At 51.4% G+C, this 22,170-nt stretch overlaps 1 protein-coding gene across 1 annotated transcript in view; it reads right to left on the reverse strand.

Moving 5' to 3' along the window:
* Cacna1b (calcium voltage-gated channel subunit alpha1 B) overlaps positions 1–22,170 on the reverse strand; it is a 184,569-nt gene that overhangs the window by 80,514 nt on the left and 81,885 nt on the right. Inside the window, exons 16-20 of the mRNA XM_076844985.2 lie at positions 17,879–17,996; positions 14,996–15,063; positions 12,002–12,108; positions 4,333–5,148; positions 3,219–3,436 (exon numbers count right to left, since the gene is read on the reverse strand). Coding sequence (XP_076701100.2) covers positions 3,219–3,436; positions 4,333–5,148; positions 12,002–12,108; positions 14,996–15,063; positions 17,879–17,996 — 1,327 coding nt within the window. The remainder of the gene's footprint in view (positions 1–3,218; positions 3,437–4,332; positions 5,149–12,001; positions 12,109–14,995; positions 15,064–17,878; positions 17,997–22,170) is intronic.

The following is a 22,170-nucleotide window of genomic DNA, read 5'->3' on the forward strand; positions in this document are numbered from 1 at the left end:
CCTTCAAAAACAGACCAGACATAGACAATTTCACAAGAATTCTACCAAATATTTAAAGGCCAAGTAGTTCTAGTGTCACCTGAACTGTCTGTGTTTGTGTTGTGGATGTGTGTGTGTGTGTGTGTGTGTGTGCGCGCGTGCACGCGCACAGCTGTGTCTTTAATCTCTTTGGAGTTCCTGAGGGAAAAGAGGTGCACATTCTCAAAACTCAACACAATGTTTAACAAAGTAACATGAGGGAAATTCTTGGGCAAGACTCCAAATTCAGCTGCCACATTATCAGAATCATGTTTGTATGTTTTTTAAAAGTTTCAATAAAGGAGGTATCCAAAGCAATTGCTTATTCACAGCTTTCTTGACCAGCAATCTGGAAAAGAAAAAAAAAGTTAAGTATTTTCTGTCCTAATATGATAGTTTGTAACTTTTCAGCGTTCAACTGTGCTTTAGTTCTTAGGAAATAGGGGTATTGAGTTACATGTAATACACTGTAATTTTTGCCATTTATAATAATGGGAAAGGGTTCAGGTACACACCACAGTAGAGCTTTTACCTAGCAGGCATGAGACCCTGTGTTTGACCCAACACCAAAAAAATAAAATAAAATAAGAAAAAAATAAATCAATCAAATGATGAAAAATGGGACTCCCATTCAGAACGCTGGGTTTTCAGGAATGCAGCAGTGAAGGTAAACAAGCAATAACTATATGGCACCAATATGAAAACCTTGTGATGTTTAAGTGTACCAAAGAAAGCTGCAAACACACCTCACCTCAAAGCATCAGTCCACAAACCTTCCATAAAGTATTAAAAGAATTCAACCACACATTAAAACATAAGCAAAATAACCAGGTCAGTTTTAAGGTTCCAAATGTAGTACCACATCAGGTAATTCATTGCCACGTGTCTTCATAGTTATGGGGAAATTATGATCTCTATAGATGCTGAAAAGACCCTCAACCAAATTTGACATCTTTGCTAGATAAGAACATCAGTGAAATAGGAATCGAATTTCCTATTGAATTGAATTGATGGGTACTTAAACGTGATCTCACAACATACTCCCCTGAGGCCCCAAACCAAAATCATTAGCTTAGTATAGGCAAAAACAAGGTAAAAGTACTCTGGAACTCCACTGTTACCTTCAGAGTATCAGCCAGCACAATCAGACAAACAGGGGAGCCTGACTCAGTAAGAAAGAGCACCAATAATATTCACAGAAGTTCTGAAAATATACTTAGAAAACAACAGAGAATCAACACTGAAACTAATAAACAATTTGAGGACTCAAAGTAGCAGGAAACATAATTAACATGAAAACCAAATGCTAGATTTCTGCTCCTAGCAGAAGGTAATAACAGGAATCAGATTGACCCCAATTTCCAACAGTAGCAATAAAAACAGCAGACATTCAGAGAATGGAAAGCCAAACCAAAGATTGGGAGAAAACACTTATAACACCCATATCCAATAAAAGACTTATCCAAAATACACAAAGAACTCCTAGCACTCAACAATCATAAAATAAGCAACCAACTAAAAATTGGGCAAAAAACCTGAGTAGATCCTGACCAAAGAAGATACAGAGAGCAAATAAGCACATTAGAAGATGTTCTATATCCCAAGCCTCAGGGAGCTGCAAGTTACAAGGAGACACCACTGCACACCTATCAGAACGGCTGAAACCCCAGCACTGACAATACCACCCTGGGGGGGGTGTAGAGCAGTGGGACCTCTCCCTCATCACCAGAGAGGATACAAGACAGAGCAGTCATTTTGGAGAAGAGTTTGGCATCTTCTACAGAACAGTCTCACCACACATCACACTCTTAGATATTTACCTAAAAGAAGTGAAAAATTAAACCTACACAAAATCTAAAGATGAGTGCTTATAGTAAGTAGTTTTATTCATAACTTGCAGAAATGGAAACCACCACGATGTCCTTCAACAGGTGAATGGATAAACAAACTGTGGTACATCTAGACAAAGGAATATTAATTCAGTGCTAAAAAGAAACAAGCTAACAAGTCACAAAATGACATGGAGGAGCCTGAAGTGCATAAAGCTAAGTGAAAGAAACCAGTCTAAAAAGACTGAATACTAATATGATTCCAACATTAAGACATTCTGGAAAAGGTAAAACTACAGCAACAGTAAAAAGATCAATGGTTGCCAACAGGCATGGAGGGTTGGGAGGGGTTCACATCTAGACTCTGTGGACAGGTAGGGACCCTGGGTTCATCCTCAAGCTAATCCAGAGAGAATCAGGTGAGGGGATTGAGAAGACAATGACTTTTTTGTGCCCATAGGAAGTAGAACAAGTAGAACAAGAGATCTGCTTTCTTCAAGAAGGCCAAGAGGAAGAAAAGGCTAAGCAAGTAGAGCTCACCACTTTCCACTGTTATACTGGGTTTGCACACTGGCTGGTTGAGAGTGCCTAAGAAAGAATAGTTGCATACATCTGTCTGTGTCTGTACCTGCAAATGTGGGCATGCGTGGTGACACCTGAGTTTACGTGGTGCATTCGGGGGCTAAACACTTCACTGGCCTTCCAGGCCTTCTCCCTTGTCTCCTGGGGATGTCTCCTCTGTACTAGAGAAAGGAAGTCTCCTCCTGTTCTCACACAATGCCCATGCATTGTCCCTACTTGGTGAGAGCCTGTCTGCCACCTGCAGGCCTTTGCCTGATAGACTGGCTGGTCCACCCATACACTCAATGCCTGTTCACTCAGGGTCTTGTGCTAGGGAGTAAAGAGGGCAGCTCAGGCAAAGGCCTGGGGAGCCTCAGAGAAGGTAGTAGGGGAACATGAGCAGGTAAGAGACAGCCACTAAGACTTCCTCCTCACCCACCAGTTCTTGGTCCCCATCCAAGTTGTGGCCACAGCCCTTAGCAGCTTTTATGCAACTGGAAAGGGCAGTTTGTGGTCTGACAAGGAAAGCTCCCTCCTGCTGTGTTCGCAGCACTCTTACACAGGCGTTAGCTGGCAATTCACAAATATATTTGGAAGAGAGGAAAATGAAGTATAACCTTCAGTTGCCTTTGGAGCACTAGAAAGAAAGGAGATATCGAGGGACAGAGGCTGACAGCAAAGGACTTTCTCTCTAGCTGGACAGCAGTTCACAGAGGCCAGCCAAGTCTCCAGCAGCTGCCATGGAGCAGGAGGGAAATGGGTGACTGGACCTGTACAGTGTGCCTGCCACTGGTACAGGGAGATACTCACTGGGAGCAACTGTGGTCTCCCCAGGAGGGCCTGCCAGTGTCACTGGGACATGTAAGGTGCTGCTCGGGTCTGAGGATTCGATGCCCATCCGAGTGACATTTCTCTGATTGTCTGCATCTTCTGGCTGTTCCTCCACCTTCTGGAGACAGGTGCTGGGCAGCACGTGCACAGGGGCTATGCCCATCACCCCACTGGCCTCCAGGCCACAGTGAGGCTCCCTGCAACCAAAAATGCACAGCAGAGTCTGATGCAGCCCCAAACTCCTATATCTGCAAACCCCAGCTTCTTATACCTCTACCCAGGCCAGGTAAATCTCGGACAACCTCCTGTGCTCCTCTGGTGTTCTATATGGATTCTATCACCCTATACAATTCTGTCTTTAGGTACAGGGCTGACTCATCCATCTGTCCCAGGCACAGAACCCTGGCACTACTGGCCTCACATTATATATGTGGAACACAACTGTTGGAAGAATAAATTAGTCTGGAGAGGGATACTTTCCTGAGCCACCCACCCAGGGGCCATCCAAGTGCTCCACCCAGGCAAAGACCCAGCACAGAGTTTTGTACTTGATGACAGTAGTTCTGTGGGGCTGGTCCTGGGCCCTGGACTGCAGCCGTTTGTCCTGGTTGGTTTGTGGCCAATCCATAAGTACAGAGGCCTCAGCCTCCAGGCTCCTGCCCCAGGCCTCTTGCAGAGTCACAGCTAAGGAGCAGGTGGGCAGCCTGCTTGTTAGGAGACCACTCAGTATGGTCCCCTGTTGTACTGCCCTGCCCATCAATCTCCTAAACTTCACTGGCCTCTCCTTCCCCCATAATCCAATTTTCTCTTTTCTCCCAAGGTCACTCTATTCTTCCTAGGTCAAGGTGTCCCAAATGTCTGGTGTCCCCTAAGCCCGATGGCTGATGTGGAACCAAGATGCCTTGCCAAGCAGTTCTGAGAGGGAACTGGGCAGGGGGAGCATGGGCAACCCGGTCCAAGTCACCTCTACTATCAGCCAGGACACTGGGGCCCAGCATCACCCTGGGCCAACCCCACCCCCACCACAGAGGGAAATAGGGACCCTGGTCCCAGGACTATAAGGTCACCGGGCCCACTGCTTGTGCTTACGCACTTGGGCTGGTGGTTCCGTATCTCCTTGTCCGCCTCCACCATCTCGCCCTCCTTCTCTGCAGCCTCCTTCTCTGTGGCCTCCTTTTCAGTGGGCTCGTGAACAGACAGCACCTTGTGCCGCACCCGGTGCCTTCGCATAGGCTCCTCACCACTCTCTGCCTCCCTGGAACCGGCCCGGGGGCCCCGGTGCCGCAAGCGCCTCTCGCCCTTGGCAGTAGGTGCAACACCTTCCTTGCCCTGGTCTGGACCGTGCCGGTGAGCACGGTGGCGCCGGGGCTCGCGCTCAGTAGCCTCCTCCGGGGAGCCCCGCCGGTGGTGCCGTCGTCCGCCCTCAGGGCCAGGGCCCCTGCTGCGCTCGCTCCGGGACTCCAGCGCACCTGCTGTGTCCTTGCTGCGACTGCGGTGTGGACGTGCCCGCTCCTCCCGTGCTGCAGAGTCCACACTCTCCACCTTCACAGCATCAGCCCTGTCCTGTTCGCCCACTGCGGGGACCACAGCCGGAACTTTGTCCCTGTCACGATGTCGGTGGTGCCGTCGCGGTGGGTCTACACCCTCGGTGACCTCGGTGCCCTCGGGTCGGGCTTTGCCCCCCGTGGGACCTCGTGGGCCATCCCGCCCTGGTGGTTCCACCACCAGGGGCCGGTCCAAGTGCGTCTTCATGTCTGGTCTCAGGTGGCGCGTGGTTGCGTAGCGCATCCGCTCCTCCGGGTCCATCTCACTGTACAGCGCCTCACAGCTGGCCCGCAGGTTCTGCAGCCGAAGCTGGCTGGCCCGCTGCTCCCACACCGAGCGAGCCTTGGCCGAGTTCTGCTGCCTGCTGCGGGGAGACTGGCAGTGAGTGTTGGCACGCCCAGCCCCTTCTCTCTGTCTCTCAGGGAAGCCATGGATGAACACACAGCAATGGAGGGATGAAAGAGTGGTTGCAGGGAGGAGAGGAAGGAAGGAGAGGCAGCAGAAGCCCCCAAGACCACTGGCAGGATGTAGAACAGGAGGGGAATATCCAAGGGACCCAAATTCAGCTCCACTTCCCCTGGTGTCCCTTGGAACCCACAGACCATTTAGGCTATATGCGTGGGGGAGGGTGCTCAAGGCCACTCTGGAGCGGATAGATGGTGGCCACGAATCCTGGGGTACACGGCAGTGGGAATGTGAGGCACCTCTAAGAGGTAGCACAGGCTTCCAGGGCAAGTCAGCTGCTGGCCAGGTGGGTGGGAGAAGGGAGGAGCACTGTCCTAATGGGGATGCAGATGCAAAGGCTCCCCTGTAGCCCCCTGGGGGGATGGCCCCACTCCAGCAGGAGAGCAGAGCTGCTCCAAGTAGACACTTCCCCACTGCACCTCCCAGGAGGAAAGCCACCAGCCAGGAGAATGGGAACCCATATAAGAGGCTTAAGCTGACAGAGGATCTGGCCCTCTCAGGAACAAACAGTGCCTCAGCTGCTCCCCAAGACGGTCAGCCCTGACTGGGAAGCCACTACCTGGCTCAATGGCAGGTCTGTGGCTGGTGACATCCCCTCCCATGGTCATGAATGTCCTCCTTCCTCTTGTTTCCATGGAGAACCTCTTCCTCCATCAAGAGCAGAGCCAGACATGGCCCTCAGAGCCCTCTGGCACCAGGGTGGCCAATGGTCTAAGCTTGACCCTCACTGCGTAAGCTCCTGAAGGCTGTGATCCACCCTCCACCTCAACAGCCAAGGCACCGCTGTTCCCATGGCACATGTGGGGCTCCACAGCATGGAGTGCATGTGAGGCCTTTGCACTCTGGGTTCTTTGATGAATAAGACCACCAGGGTAGGTGACCCAAGCCACGACTTTACCAGGCAGAAACCTCGTCAGAGGCCTGAGCCTTATCCTCCAGCTGCTGGAAGTTCCTGGAGACCTTGGCAATGATGGCAGCACCATTAGTAAAATGGCCATGGAACTGGTACTCAACCAGTCCTTTCAGCCATCCCTGTACCCATCGCACAAGGGAAGACACTGATCCTGGAGAGAGGACTTGACCTGATCAGGGTCGACAGTGAGTCACTGATGAAGCCAGGATCCGATGCATGCAGGGACAGGAGGGGAGAAGACACAGGCTGCAGCCAGCCCCAACTGCACTAACAGCAGAGATGCAGCTGCCCCTGTGGCGGCCAGGTCAGCCACTCCCACCCTGCAGCCAGTGTGTGGGCAGCCACCACCAGGGGCAGTACCTGGCAAGTATGAAAGCAGAGGAGCACCATGTTGGTACCCCACCTCAGAGCCCAGGCAGGGATGAGCAGGGTGACATGTGGAAGCCATCAGTTGGTCCAGGGCCTCAGCTGTCACCTGTCCCCCCAAGACATTGAAGTCATATAGTCCCCTGCTCCCAAGAATTCCCTGCAACAGACCCACAGGTCTCCTGCCCCAAGCTGGCACCACCTTTCAACTCCAGGCAGCGTGAAATGCAGAAGAGCCATGACAGGCCCATGCCCGGCACGGGAGCCTTGGGCGGGCTGGTGTCTGGTCACTGCTGCTGCCTGGTAGCAGCCCAAGACAGGTCTGGACTATGAGCCATTTGGTCAACAAATAGGTGGTTCACTCAGATGCAGCCACAGCCTGAGGCCAAGATCAAGTTCTTTATCAAAAAAAGATAGACCATGAAGGCCATGAAGGACATGTGGGGACTGGCAGCTCAGTTTTAGACACAGGCAGGGATGGGCTCTATACCACATAACTGCCCTCAGCCTTTCCCCAAGAACAGTCCTCTCTCTCTCAGGAACCACCTCAAGTCTAGCAAAAAGCCAGAAAGTCTGTGGGGCCAGAGGTGCCATCAGGCTGGCAGGGCCTCTCATGACTACCCAGAGAGAGGACCATAATAATCAGCTGTGCAAACACTGCCCAGCCATCTGCATCAGCCACCATAGCCCCACTCTACCGGTCCCTATAGGTCTGTATGCTACTCTGGGCCCTGATATCACAGAGACTGTCTACATCTACACATAACCCAGTTGGTACCACTGGGCTTCTCTATGGATGAAGCCCCTGAGCCTGAACATATATATGCATCATACGCACCAGGTCTTTCCTCCTGTATGTCCCTGAATCATCCTGCCCTTGCCCTGGCCAAGGTCTCTGTACTTTCTCTGTCTGGCACATAAACCCCATTGAATTCTGCTCAGTTTCGCCAGTGCAGGTCTCTCACTCTGTAATTTCTACTGAGATCACAGGCAGTTCAAAAACCTAAGAATGGAAACCAATCCACACAGACCTCTAATGCAATGTGGCTAGTAACTAATCCAGACAAGGTTCTTATTAAAAGGGATCTTTAGGGAATCACATGGAGAAGCTGCTCCCATGATGTCGTGGCCCTACCTTGCAGGTGCAACCCCCATCCATACTAGGGAGGACAACTTACCATGCCCAACTCAACACTGTGGACAATTACAGGGCTCAGAAAGGAGCCTTGAGGATCTCAATAGCACTGCTTTGAGGTCTCTAGGTTCAGCCAGGCAGTTACCCATAACTGTTGACAGTGTGGAGCAGCCCTGTTCTGAAACCATCAATACCTGCATCAGCATCTTACTCTGCCACGTGAATCAACTGTTCAAGATCCAACATGTTTCCTTATTTTTTACCCTAAGAGACATCAGACTCCAACAGCCAGCAGCAAACAGGGATTGGGGGAAGGCAGCCCAGCTCTATTTTGGCATCAAGAAGAGGCACAGGGCAGGGCTGCTGGGAGCCTCACCACCACCAAGACACAGAGAGGGCACATGGCCACTTCCATCCAGGTGGCCCAAATGTACCTGACCACTCAGGTACCCTCACCTGCAGGGCCTCACCTCATTCTCAAGGGGAAATCCCTGGGGACCAGTCACCCAGGAACACTCTCCAGGAGGAGATGTGCAGGGAGAAGTCTGCCAGTTGAGAGCCTCCTTGGGGTTTTCATGGCTCTACCTGGTCTATGTGCCACAAGCACCACAGTTGGACAAGAGCTCTGCTCTTGGACAAGGACTTCCTCAGAGTCACTGAAACATTTCCCCCAAGTAAGGGGAAATTCTAAAAACCACAAATGTCCCCAGTGAACCCCAAGAACTCTCTCCGCCATCCCTGCATAAAAGATCCTGGCCTCATACGACCCACAGGAGACCTGGGCCCACAGTGTTCCATCCACTCAGAGAAGCAGATACACCCAAGACACCAGACTGACTGCACATGGACAGACAGCAGACAAGAGGATGGAAACCAAGAAGGGGAGCAGGAGGGGCTGAGATCAGAGAGGGCTGACTGAGCCTGAAAGCAGGACTCCAGGAGGCCAGGAAGTGTGCCCACCATTCCCAGCCCAGGCTGCAGAAGGCTGACCTGGAGCTGCCCATGAAGCAAATGACTTAGGTGAGAAAGCAGAGTTAGGAGTGGAAGGAAGATGTGTACATGTGTCAATCATGGAGCCACGGATGGAATATCATAGCAGAGCGACTCACGGTGAATCTACGCTGGAGACAGATGAGCTGCGAGACACAGTACCTCGAGTTCGCTTTACAAAACTGCACATGCAAGAAACAAGACATAGACAGAAGTGAGAAAAACAGAAAGTTCTGAAAGACACTAGCAACGCTTGAGCACCACACCAGTACGGGTGCAGGCTGCAGTGTGCATCTGGGCAGGAGGCTGGAGACACGTCCATCAGACGGGCACCAGCTGAGACCTCGGGGCAAAAAAGAAGTTGAGAACCAAATCCACACACACAGAGAAAAGAAACTAAAGTAACACAGCAAACCCTACAATGGCTGAAAGACGAGAAGCAGTTATTTGGAGGGGCCCATTCATCCACTAAGGCTCCACCCACGCTGCTCTGTGAAGCCTTGGGTTAGGAGGAACTGTACCGCTTTTCCCATAATTCCACCCAGTCCTTCCCCTCTGCTGCAGGCCTCTGCGGCAGGCCAGCCCAGAGAAGCACAGACAAGAGAACAAGGAGACCACAGCCACCCTTACCTGACGTGCTGCTGGGGGCCCTGCTGCCTGCCCCACCTGCCTTCCTAGGAGCTGCTCCCAGGCCCTCAGGTCCCCAGGCTCAAATCCAACTGCTCTCAGGTCACCATGACCTCTCCAGGGGCAAACCAGGCAATGCCACCAGCCCAACTTCCCTAGGGATATAACTCCAGTCACTTGCAAGTAACTTTGCTGCAGCTTTTCCAAAACCAATAGAGAAAATCAGCATCTCTTCATAGCCATGACCTTCACCCTGGCTTTCCCAGAGAGGGCCAGGTGGGTTTTCAGTGCCTCCTTCTCAAGGCCAGGTCTTTGCACAATTCTAAGGCACACAGAGCAGCTCTCCTGCCCACAGGACCTGCGTGCAGACAGGCATGTGTGTATGACAACATGAGAGTGTTGAGATTATGACTGTGTATGAATGTAAGTATGTGTAAGTGTGCAAGCATGTTGTGAATGTGAGTATGTGCACAGCCACTCAGAAGGTGAGGACAAGGGTGCCACTGCCAAGAGAACTGGGAAGACAATGTCAAGCTTAACATCCCTCCCCTCTCAGACTCCTAAGTAAGCTGCCACCTAGGCAACAGACACAGACCTGATCGCAGGGATCCCCACATGTCCACAGAGCATGAGGTCCTCTTGCACCTGAGGCACCATAAAATGTCCCTGCAGAGCACCCGTGCCATGAGGCATGGTGTGAAAAGCAAGGTCAGGGAGCACTGGGGGCTGCACTCCTGCCTGGTCCAGCAGCTTAGGCCACAGAAATGAGTGCACAGGCATCTCCAACCCTCAGGGGTCTCAGCAGGATGGGTGGGAAACCCAGTATTGGGGGCCCTCACATCCAGCACCCATGCACACCCAAGGACAGGCCTTGCCCAGTATAGATCCTCCCTCATGCCCAGGAGGTTGATCCCGCAGGGTCACACACAGGACCTCTGTGGTTTCACCACATCACCAAGTACGGGCCACAGCGGCATCACTGGCAGGGTCTATGGGACCCACAGTCCATCCAAGAGGGGACACAGGCAGCCCTCACAGATATGAAGGCTGTGACCCTGGCTCTGGAGCTAACACTTCACTTGGGACCCTCCTGAGGCAGAGCACCTGTGGGTCCCAGGAGAAGAGAAGCACTTTTTCCACTCAGAAACCACCACAGTGCTCAGGCCCACAGCCGATGTCACGTGTGGCCTGTAGCTGGGATGCCTCGACCTGCACAAAGCGTCTCCAGACAGGGACAGTGATAGCAGAGGAGGAATGGTCTAGACCTCCTATCTAGTGGCTTGATGCACCCTCCATGGCACTCTTCTCTCCAAGGTCTCAGCTGGGTGGACGTGGCCACCCTCCAGCACACCCATGGGAATGGCAGCCCTGAAGAGGGCAGGGCCCAGGACAAACACTCACCCCCAGGAGCAACAGAGAAGGCAAGTGCCAAACAGAAACATCAAGAGGCCACATGAGGCCAGGAACCCAACAAGCCAAATGCTGCCCTGCCACCCTCTGTCCAGCAGACAACTCCAGCTTACAGAGCTCACCTGTAGGATGCAAGAGGAGAGCCTGCAGATCACTGCAGTTACACTAACCACCTAAGCAGACAACTGAACTGGACAGACAACGAAACACAACTGAGTATGGAGCCACCGACAGCCCCATGACGATGGCTTTGTCCTCAACCTGCCTGGCTCGCTGCAGGGTCCCAGGAGCAGGGGCACAGCTGCTCTCTTCCTGAGGAACCTCCCCTGCACTTTCTGCCTGGCGAAGAGACAGGTCCTCTGCAAACGCCATCTCCCAGGGCCTTTACGGGTGTGTGTGCACACGCACACAGACACACACACACACACACAAATCAGTTGCCTCACAGCATGCTCATCCACATGCCACAAAATACTCAGCAGTGCAGGCATATGACACCACAGAGGTGCCATGGCTATGCCTAGCACTATGGTCAGTGGCCACAGAAAGGGAATGGTCAGCACAAGAAAGGTGAGTGGTGGGGTGAATGCGCATCCAGGCAGCCAGCAGCTGCACAATCAGTGGTCGGAGACGAGGCGCGGCCGACTTCTCTCCCCTTCCTAGGCTGCTGCAGCCTGTGACACTGTGCCCAAACTCTAGTCTCTTGAAGTCACCAACCCTCCACATGTGCACTGTACTTACTGTACCTGAGTCCACGGAACAGGAGATTGATGACTGGCTTTCCTGCAGAAGTCTGCTCTGCCCTGTATCCATCCTATCTCATTACAAAAGCTCCCCTGACCTCTATCCCAACACCGAACACTTAGAGATGTTTGGGGAAGCTGCATCAAATTCCTGGGCTCCTGAGGTGCCACCTAGAACCTCTTGGCTCACAAAACACATTTCTAGAAAGCTGTATATAGACTCCATGTGCAGACTCCTCACCCCGATTGAGTCCCAGGCTTTGCCTGGAGGGGGACCTGGAGCCGCCCTGAGACATCCTAGTGAACAAGTGCTGTGGCTGAGCCAGTTCCATCCACACTGTGAGGACTGTACCCAGTATACCCTGCCCATGCTCAGACTGGAAGAATGTCCCCGAGCCTAGACAGCCCAGGAACCCTTTGTTCCAGGCTTCTCCTGATACAGGTTCAGGGCTGAGATGTGTCCTCACAAGCCCCAGCTAATGCAAAGCATGCTCAGAGAAAGCCTTTGGAAGTGGGGACCTGGTGTGACCCAGCCACACCACCCACAATCTGCTCCCAAGAGTCTTACGCAGCAATGGAGATGTTGGCAGCAGACATGGGGCTGACTTCAGCCACTTCCTTGGCTTTCTGCAGAGCCAGCTTCTGATTGGCTGCTTCTTCCATCTCCTCTTCATCCTGTGTGAACAAGAGAAATATATGTCCCTCAGAGGGCCACTCTAAGGCCATTAGCTTTCCCCTCAGTGCCCCTCCAGCCCTCTGCATCATGGGACCAGCCCCTGCATGGACTTGGTCCATTAGTTCTTCCTCCCAGGACCTCAGTGCCCCTCCACCCATGAAGCTGGGTGGCAAGCCCCTGTGTGCACATGCTTTCCCTATGAGCAGCCACAAAAGTTCAGGACCTCCCCACCAGGTGGCTCAGAGATTATGGTCTCCAGATTCCTGCCTCTCAAGCTGATGATCCCACTCCTATATGAGCACCCTGACCCTGAGCTGAGCTCCAGATACCAACTGACTGCCCGGACATATCTGCCTATTTGAACCATGCACCTTAGACTTGCTTATCAAGTCAAAGCTGCCCCTTTTTTTATCCTCCTTCCCTCCCAGAGGCACCTGTCACATTTGAACAAAGCTGGCCTTTCACAGGGCTTATGACTAGGTGCTAGCCAAGCACTGCACATAAGGGCTTTCACCATCAATTTTCAGTGGGGCTATATGCCTCCTTTGAGTTTTCCTGACTAGACCCAGCAGATTACATCTGTCTACTCATTCCCATCTGTGACAATGAAGCTCCTTGTGGCTCTGACACCAGGGCCGAAAATGTGTGTGTGTGTGTGTGTGTGTGTGTGTGTGTGTGTACACGCATGCACGCACACGTGCGTGTAGGCACCTCTGCCCCTGTCTATGAAGAGGAATTTTGGACATCTGGACAGACCCTCTGGCCCTGACCCCAAGTCACTAAGCAAAACCAACATGCAATGCTCCTGTGTTCTGGGCCCCAGAAGGAAAGTTAAGACCTCCGCAGTGTCCATCTGGACTTCTGTGGCCACCACGGTTCCCTCAAAATCTCCAAGTCCAAGCACACCTGACTCCAACATTCCTCAAAATGTCCTTAAATCTGTATTTAAGGGCACAATAATGACAAAAACGAAATCCCCTGGTAGCTGCCTGAAAATGTCCACCACAGAAGAGAGACACTTATGCTTCAGACCCAGAAATGAGACAAAGCTGATCCACCACACAGCATTCCCAGACAAAACCTCTAGGGCAGGGGCATCTTAATCATTCCAAAGAGTGTTCTCAAGTCCCCTCTGAAAGTTCTATAAACAATTCAATTTGAACTTATTTCCACTTCATAAAATAAGTAATGTTACATCTGTGGAAATATAAAAGAAGGCAAGAACCAAGTCATACCCCTTGGGGCTCATGGCCAGTCCAGGAAATGCCATACGGCCAGGAAACGGGCCTCCAATGGTACAGGTTCCCAAGGCAAGGGACTTCCTAACCAGAAGCCACCACCAAGGCTGTGTGCACATGGACAGGGCCCTGAAGACATGCATCCTCAGCATGTCCTCACCCACAGCAGAAGCTGAAAGGAGTGGCAGCCTCCGAGCTTCAAGCTCACCATCATCCAAGGGCAGCTGGTATTCAGATCAACAAAAATGAGCAGCCCAAGTTCGCATAGTCCCAGAAACACCAATACAAAGGACAGCTCTGGACCCAGCAGATTACATCGTTGGTTCCCCTAGCCCATTGGCCCAGCCCTAGTCTCAGCCCCGGCTGATGATACCAAGAGGCAGGCCAGTGGTGCTCCCAAGTTCTCAGTGGGCAGAGACCAGAGCAAGGGAGAAGTCTAGACCCACAGGCATAGCCAGGACCTGGGATGGGACGGGGGAAGGCTGAGCTGAAGCAAAGGAAGGCTCATGGCCTGAAGCAGGTACACTGCACAGGCCATGCCCTCTTCCAAGTGCTGGGTGACGGTGGACCAGGGATATCTGAGGGTACATGCTCAGTCATACCTGCCCAGAGACCTCCACCTCTGGTGTCTGCAGAGAGGGGCCCTGAACTTGCCTTCCTCAGCTCCAGGACAGGGTAACAGTGGACCAGAGTGACTAGACTGGGTCAGTCTCAGAGATATGCCAAGGTACACAGGCAGACACTGTCTGGGCTTGGCAGCACGAACAGGAGAGCAAGCAGCATTACACACAGAGAAAGGCACACTAGCAGTACACACCCAACATTCTGTGCATTACTTGGGACATCTGCAACATGGCACATGCCCCACCAGGTGGCAGTGCCTCCACACTGGAGCTGGGACTCAATCAAAGCACAAGCCTGAGAATGTGACAGCAGGTGGGCCAGTCACACAGTGTCCAGGGCAGTGGAGGTGAAAGTGACCTGGTATGGGGCCATGTCATCTGGAGGAAAACCACAGAGGGAGTGTGTGTAACCACATCCCCCACTGGGCTTGGGGATGAGGTAAATGTTGAATGGCACCTGCTGGGCACTGACTGCCTAGAGGAGGAGCTGTCCTGCTGTGGCATAGATGTGCTGAGGCTTGGCCACCAGCTGCTCCTCCAGCCTACAGCCAAGTCCAGTGCATGAGGGAAGCTCCACAGGTATCCCCTCGCTGCCCTTCAGGGTCTTCAGAGCAGGGCATTCTCTAGGGCCCCACAACATGCATCCCTCTCTGATGGAACACCTCTCCCCATCACACCCTGCTTAGACTCGTGGCCCCGTAGGCCATCAGCCCTCAGGCTGCCCCCTGCCCCCCACAGCCCATTCTGCCTGTGAAGGCCTTTCCTCACAGGCCACGACATCTCTGGATGCCTGCCCACATGTGGGCCTGCCTTCCTGTCTCTCTATACTTCTACAGCTGCAATCCCTGATCCCCTGAGCCAGAGCCCAGCCTCACTTCTCTTCAGGACCTTGAGACTACCCTGGACACACAGGGCCCTAGCCCAGGACCTGGTCCTCCTCATGACTCTGCAACTTCATCCAGAGTGACCTGCACTGATCCCCTACCCTTCTTGGAACCCAGGCTGCAGGGGACATCCCTACATACCTTGGTCAGCTCTTGGGCATTGGCAAGGTTGTCCACAGCGATGGCCAGGAAGACATTCAGCAAGGTGTCTGGTTGATCAAGCTAAGGAAGGGAACTCTCTGGCCCACACTGTCCCACAGAGTCACACCATGGTTGCCCAGGGAAAACAGGAGGCCCCATCTCCCTGGATTGCAACAAGTCTCCAGCCTCCTTCCCTTAGCATCCACCAGCCCCCTGAGAACTCATCGTCCCAGATGCACCAGCCCAGTCACCAGGCTGCATCTCTCTGGTCTCTGCTACCACCAACTCCTCTGCCCAACCATCCTCCAATCACCCAACTTCTACTCATACTGATGTGAACCCTTTCCTCACCCCAGCCTTTGGGAGCTGAAAATCTAGGCCCAAAGCTTAGAGACTGTATTGGGACAATGTGCCTTTGCCACCTAGAGAGGGCACAGTCCACCTGCCTCTCCCTTTTCTGGTCAGTATGAGAAGCCTTGCAGTGAGCTTGCACAGGCTCCAGCTGGGGCTCCACCACCTACCTCCCAGGCCTGTGACCAGAGCCCACCAAGTCAGATGGTAAACACACATCAGCTCCTTCCAGGCCCCAGCTGGGTTCACAGACCCCTGTCAGTCTCACCCTTCCTTCCTATCCTGTTCCAACAGGAAGTCCTAGGCACTGCTCTGAGCACCCAGAACTGCACCCCACCCTGAGTGGATCCCAGGGGCCCTGTGCTGCAGGGCTACCACCCCTCCTTCAGGAATGAGGAAGCCAAAGCCACGAAGGGTCCTGCGAAGCACAGTTCTCCTCCCCAAATCTCTCCAGGACCTGGCCCTTTTTCTGCTGCTACCATGAGTCACCAGGGTATCCCTTGCAAAAGGAAACCTCCTTCTATTGCCAGGTGTCACCTCTTCCCACAGCTTGTCTCACTACAAGTAGAACTTCTTCTGCAGGACTGTCCCCTGTGAAGATGTCAGGCCCTGCTGCCACCAGTGCTGGTCGTGCGGGTTTTGACCACCTCAGCTGGCTCTCCTAAGTCATCTCGCCATTTCAGAGGTTGCAGCCGTGGCCTGCTGACACACTGGGCTAGGTCACCCTTGTTGTGAAGTGTTGAGCAGCATCCCTGGCCTCTGTCCACTCCATGCCAGCAGCCCCTCAATCATGGTAACAAAAAATGTCTCTGACACTGCCAGGTGTGACTGTCCCTTGGGGAAGGCTGCCCATTAGAATGCACAGACTTGAGCCCCTTTTCCCCAAAATCTAGGGGTTCACCTTGCTCAAGTCTCTGTTCTCTGGGGGGCTCTGCCCAAGTTGCAGCTGGCCAACATCAATGATCTGGGTAGGTCAGGCCACTCTCCAGCTGCACAGGTGCCCCACTTCCTGAGACTCAGGGCAACCTAAGGTCCACAACACTATCTCATAGCCAGTCCTGCTCAGGACTCCAATAGAACCCACAAGACTGAACACTGAGGCCAGGATGACGCTAACTAAGGAGGATACCTCTAAGCACTAAGTACAACCATATCTTTTACAAAGTGTTCTATGCCCACAGCAGAGTTAAGGACCACACTCTGGAGACTCAACAGAGGGACATGTGGGTACAGCCAGGAGCCATTCTGATCGACTAGGGAAGAGGATCTTGGTGGCCAACATGCCCGAACTACTGCTCTGTCTTGGAGTGGTAGTGCCCCTCTCTGGACATTGGCCTCTCCTCTGAGGATAACACTGCAGCCTCCTTCCCTCTCTGGCTACCACAGCTGCACTTCCTTGCTTTATCCACACTGGGGATCCAGGCCTACCATCTCCAAAGCAAACTCTGTCCCTCAAACCCAGGCCCTCCCAGACCTCACACTCAGCCTCAGCAGAGGTGGGACCCCTGACCTAGGGCTCTGGGCCTGAGCTGTAACCTGAAAGCCCACGCTTGCAGATGTGAGTCCCTACGGGGACTGGCCCCAGAGACAGAAAAGGAAGAGGAGTTAGAGGACAGAAACAAGGGGAAGCAGAGCAACACCCAGAGGACTGAGAAGGACAGAGAGAGGTGGCCAGGTGTGTGGAGGTCAGTCATGTGCAAGAAGGTGAGAGGTGAGCAGAGCCGGCAGGTAGGCTGTGGGGCAACTCAGTCTCTGTCTCCGGCTCAGACCTTTCTCCCAGACTCCACAGGACATTATGCCACCAGGGTTCTTAAGGCACACAGGCACTCCCTGAGAACCTGCTGGAATATATGCTCTCAGGCCCCAGCCCAGCCCTGCTCAGTGTGACACTGAGCTAGGGTTTTAAACCCTTGGGGGTCGGATGCCCAGGTGCGTTCCAGAACCGGAGAGCTCTCCTTGGCCTGCCCTTCCTACCTCAGCTACAGTTCTCCTGGCCTTCAACCTGGCTGGCATCATGAGCCCTGTACAGTCTCTGGATGTTCCTTGGCCCCAACCTGAGGGAGAGCTTGTCCCCTGCTGTTGGCCTGCCTTGGCCCTGCAGACCTGCCCTCTGGCAGAAGACCCTGGAGCAAAGCCCACTGCTGCCAATCACAGAAGGCTTTCTCTGCACCTCTCTTCACATTTTCAGCAGGGGAAGTTTTTATGACCTATGTGCCAAAACTTAATCAAAGAAGGAAGCAAACCTGCTGTCCTGATGCTCTAAGTCACCACCTCTCCGCAAGGTCCCCAAGGCTGCTCAGAGTGTTTTTCCTGAGCTACAGCAGGTTCTGCCCACCTGCCCCCACCTCCAGACACCACGTAGAGCACTTTAGACCCAGGGCCCAGGTCATCTAGAGGATGCTCACTACCCACACCAAGCTCTGAGAGCATGCAGCCAACACACCAGTGGCCTTCCCGGAGGGAGCAAGAAGCAGCCATGGGGAAAGCATGCAGAGTGCTGACCACCTGCACACCAGCCCCACAAAAGGATACAGTTTCCAAACAGCGTCAGGACGATGAAGTAAAAGGAGGAGAACATGCCTTTGCTCACTCCACCTTGAGATTCTATCCCATGATACATCACTGCATTCCAGTCCTCTCCTGTTAGGATCTGCAGAGGAGAGAACACCACAGGCATGGCCGCCTCGCGCCCACTTACAGGCAGGGCCCGTGAACACGTGCAGGCCTTGACAGTGGTTCTGGAGACATAGAAGCCTAGAAACCTGCAGAGAAACCTCCTGAAGGACATGACTTCTGACCTGGATCAGGTGAAAAGATGAGCACACTCTAGGTTTTCAGCCAAAGTGGAAAGGGCAAGGTGAGCAAAGGCCAGGAGGAGGACGGGCAGAGGGGCAGAGTCTCCCCAACACCCAGAGCTGACCACACCACAGATTTGCCATCGAGGAAGCTGTGGGGCAGAGAGGGGAACAAGCTCTGCACAGGACAGAATCAGACCACAGGTCAGTCCTCCACTTGCTGCTGGCATTCAAAATGCCACTGTGAAAGAGGTGCCAGGTGTGTGGAGGTCAGTCATGTGCAAGATTTTTCACCTAAACTGCTGCCACATTTCCTTCTGTCTATTCACCCACCTTCTTCTCTAGAGGCACTTTTAGGTTTTGCTACTATGTCTCTGGGGTGCATGTCAAAAAGTCAGTCTAGAACTGGCATTCCTGGGGAGGAGGCTACCCACATCTTGGACTTGTAGACATTTCCAGAGTGACCACCCAGCAATGTGGGGTTCTTTCCTCACATCATCACACCCTCCTTGCCATGACATACTCTGCCAACTCCCAGTCTGGTGGGGGTAGGCTAGATACCTTCCCATGCCTGCCTTTCAACCCATCCACATGGCTGACAGCACTTTGTCTTACTGGCTGAGTCTTCCTTATGCATTCTTGCATGTATCAATCCACTGTCTGCACTATTCAGTGGAAATATATTCTATTCTCCTGTTTTTACTTAGATATTATAAAAATGATAATGTTATCAAATCTATCAGCCTTTTCCTCTATGGTTTCTGCTTTTTACACTTTGTGGAAGAATTTCTGTCCATCCCGTGGTCATAATAATATGTCCTTTGAAACATTTTAAAGAGTGCTTTTTTTCCACACTCTGAGAATCTGTGACAATGATGATCTAACTTTCCTGTATGGAAACCCATTCCGAGAACCATTCAGTGTACCCTTCCCCCACCCATTTCTACTGTGCCTCTCTTGCACAGCCTCTTGTCCCCATCTGGGTATGCCTCTGGCCCCCGGCTCTCCTTAGAGTAGGTCTCACAGGCACCACACCATCACATGACTGCAACCTCATTAGTCTTGACATCTGGGCGGGCCCGGGCAAAGGCCTCCTTCTGTGGCTACTCCCGCACGTTTCCCTTGCATGTTCAGAGTGTTATCAGGCTTGGTTGGGGCCTAGGACTCTGCCCACAGACCTCCAGTTCTGGTCTACATCTTGCACGTCCACATTGCCTTGCACAGCTCGGGGTGGAGGAAATGACTTCTCCCCTACTCTCATGGTAAGTAGGATAGCTATCACTTGTTTCTTGAAGGCTAGGAATAACTCACCTCATAACCAATGGCCCAGGACAGGAAGCAGAAAGACTACAGCAAGTTTTGACTATTGACCTATTTGAAAATGGTTATAAAATGTCCCCATTTTTCTTTCTTCTTAGGTAATTTGTGCTTTCCTCCAAAAATGCATATTTCATCTACATTTTCAAATCTATTGGCATTAAGAGTTGCCAATTTTTAAAAAATAACCCTTTTTAATAGTTACGACTTCCAGTAGGGCTAGGGTACTTACTTATTTTTAACTTTTCTTTTATAGTGTCTATCTATTTAAATGACAACAAGGATGCCTCTGTAGTGTAACAATCATTCAACATCTATAGGAATTTCCTAGGTAATCAGACAAAGGGCCAAACACTGTTTGCCCAATGAGCATGCCACTCACTGCTGGCTAGACACAGCGCTGTCGGCCAGGTCTGCTTGCTGTATCCATGAGCTCTCACCACCTTCACCTTTCAGTTTAACGGAGGCTGGCACAGACGTGTTGTGTGTCACTGTTCCCACCAGGTGTCTGGGGTGTGCTGGCGGCCAGGTGAATCTACAATGGCAGCATCAGATGCAGCACCCTCTGCCCTTCTCTCCTCCTTCTTCTAACCTTACTAGTCCTTCTCTCCCTTCTCTTCCTGAACTTCTGTGTGGGCTAGTATTCACATTACTGTACCAGCCGTCCTTTGGTCAGCATGTATTTAGAGCTACCTTTTTTGTAACCCTTCATTTTTAAAATCACGTAATTTTTAAGAGCTCAGAAAGGTACGATGAATAATTTCACAAATTTCTGTGTACCCCTCACCCAACTTAAGAAATGAAACATCCAAAGAAGGTTGAAGTTCCTTGGCTAGACACGCACAGTCCCTCCTACCCCTGGCACTGGATGTGGGGCCTGCAGTCGCACCCAGTTTTCATACCTACTACGTACATACACAACACACAATACACTTTATGCTTCCCAGCCTTGCTTAGTTGTGTGTGCTTTGTATTTTTTCGGAAACTTATTTATTTCGTTCAACGTTATGTCAGTGAGATTCATCCTCAGTGATATATTTGGCTCTTGGTCCTGCACCCGCCCCATGCATGGTACTGCACACTTCCCATGCAGCCAATGATTATCATTTGAGTGATGTCCAATTGTTTTTTGTTACAATTGATGCTGCTGCTATGGACTTACACGCTTCAGGCAGAGACTTCCCAGAGCACAAGCTGAGGACAGGAACTGCCAACTGTGATCCTCGGTGTGCTGGATGTCACGAAATCCCTCCCAAGAGGTTCCATCTGCTCAACAGTAGTATAAAGGGTCCCTCATTTCTAGTTTTCTCTGAAACCTGATATTGTCATATTTCTTAAGTGTGGGAAAGATTGTCTCACTGTGGGTTTAATTTGCAATAAAGTTGACTACAGTTTGTACAAGTTTATTCAGCAGTCCAGTTTGTTTTCCTGCAAGTTACTCATTTATATCCTAGGACACAATTGGTCTTTTTATCTTTGGAAGTTTCCAGTACATTCTGGAATAGTCCTGTTGGAAATGTCTTCTCCCCATCTACAGTGGGGTTTTGTGTTTTGCCTTGTCTGGTTTGCCCATCCTTACCTGGGTGGTCCATGTCCCTCTTCTCAGAGCCTTCCCTGCCCCACAGTAACCATGACGCCCCTGTCGCTGTGCTTCTAGAATTTCGTGTCCACTTTTCACACTCGTCTAGAACTGACCTGTGTATTCAGTTCACATTTTTATACATGGACAGCCACACACTGTCCCACGCCCTTTGCAATGACAACACTTGGTGTTCTGTGTTATAGATATTTTATCTGTGAATAATGATGTTTTCTTTTTTGTTAATCCTGAGAATTCTTACTTTATTTCTTTTTATACTACTACACTAATACCCCTGACACTAGTGTAATCTGCTAAGTTTTTATTTGCAAGGAGTGTTAGGTTTTATCTTTTCCAGGAAAAAAAAATTACACTCCAAACACCAGATGGAGATCACAGCAAGTCCCCAGTGCTCCTCACCCAGCTCTGGAGAGCAATTCTGCAAGAGTTCAGGGGCATTTTCAAGTCACGTGGATTTTCTTCCTCAGTCTGTTAATGCGATGAGTCACATTCATGGACTTTCAGTGTTAGTTCTGGCTCATGTGTTATAAAGGTAGGTCCAGGCATACCTGGGTCCACTAGTGGTTTTCCCCTGGGAAAACGCCCATTTGTGAGAATGGCCTGCATTTTCTTTGTTTCTCATATCCAGGTTACCTAGTCTTATAACATCAATGAAGAGTTTTCCTTTCTACAATCTCTGGAGTAGTATGTATAAAGTTGGAATGACTATTTAAATAGTAGAATTAATTCATAAAACTATCTGAACTTGGTGGCTTGGGTACATTTTTGACATTCAATTTCTGAAGTGATTCAGGTCTCCTACTTCTTGGGTCGATATTTTTTCTTCTGTATCATCCACTTAAATGCGTGTTTGCAGTGCTTTCTATGCCTCAGAGGGGTAGGAACTCTCCACATCTGTGTCTGAAAGTGTCTTCCATTCCACTCTCGCACTTGGGCACAGCTCTCGGGACTCGGCATCCCAGGCTCAAGGAGACAAGACTTCTTTAGTCTTTTCTTTTCTAATTTTTTTTTTTTTTTTTTTTTTTTTTTTTGGTGCCAGAGCCTCATGCTCGCCCTCTCCTACTGAGCTGCATCCATCCCCCATCTCTTCTGCCTCTACCTTAGCCACCCTG

This window comes from Callospermophilus lateralis, chromosome 2 (genome assembly GCF_048772815.1).
Source record: "Callospermophilus lateralis isolate mCalLat2 chromosome 2, mCalLat2.hap1, whole genome shotgun sequence".
Taxonomy (NCBI): domain Eukaryota; kingdom Metazoa; phylum Chordata; class Mammalia; order Rodentia; family Sciuridae; genus Callospermophilus; species Callospermophilus lateralis.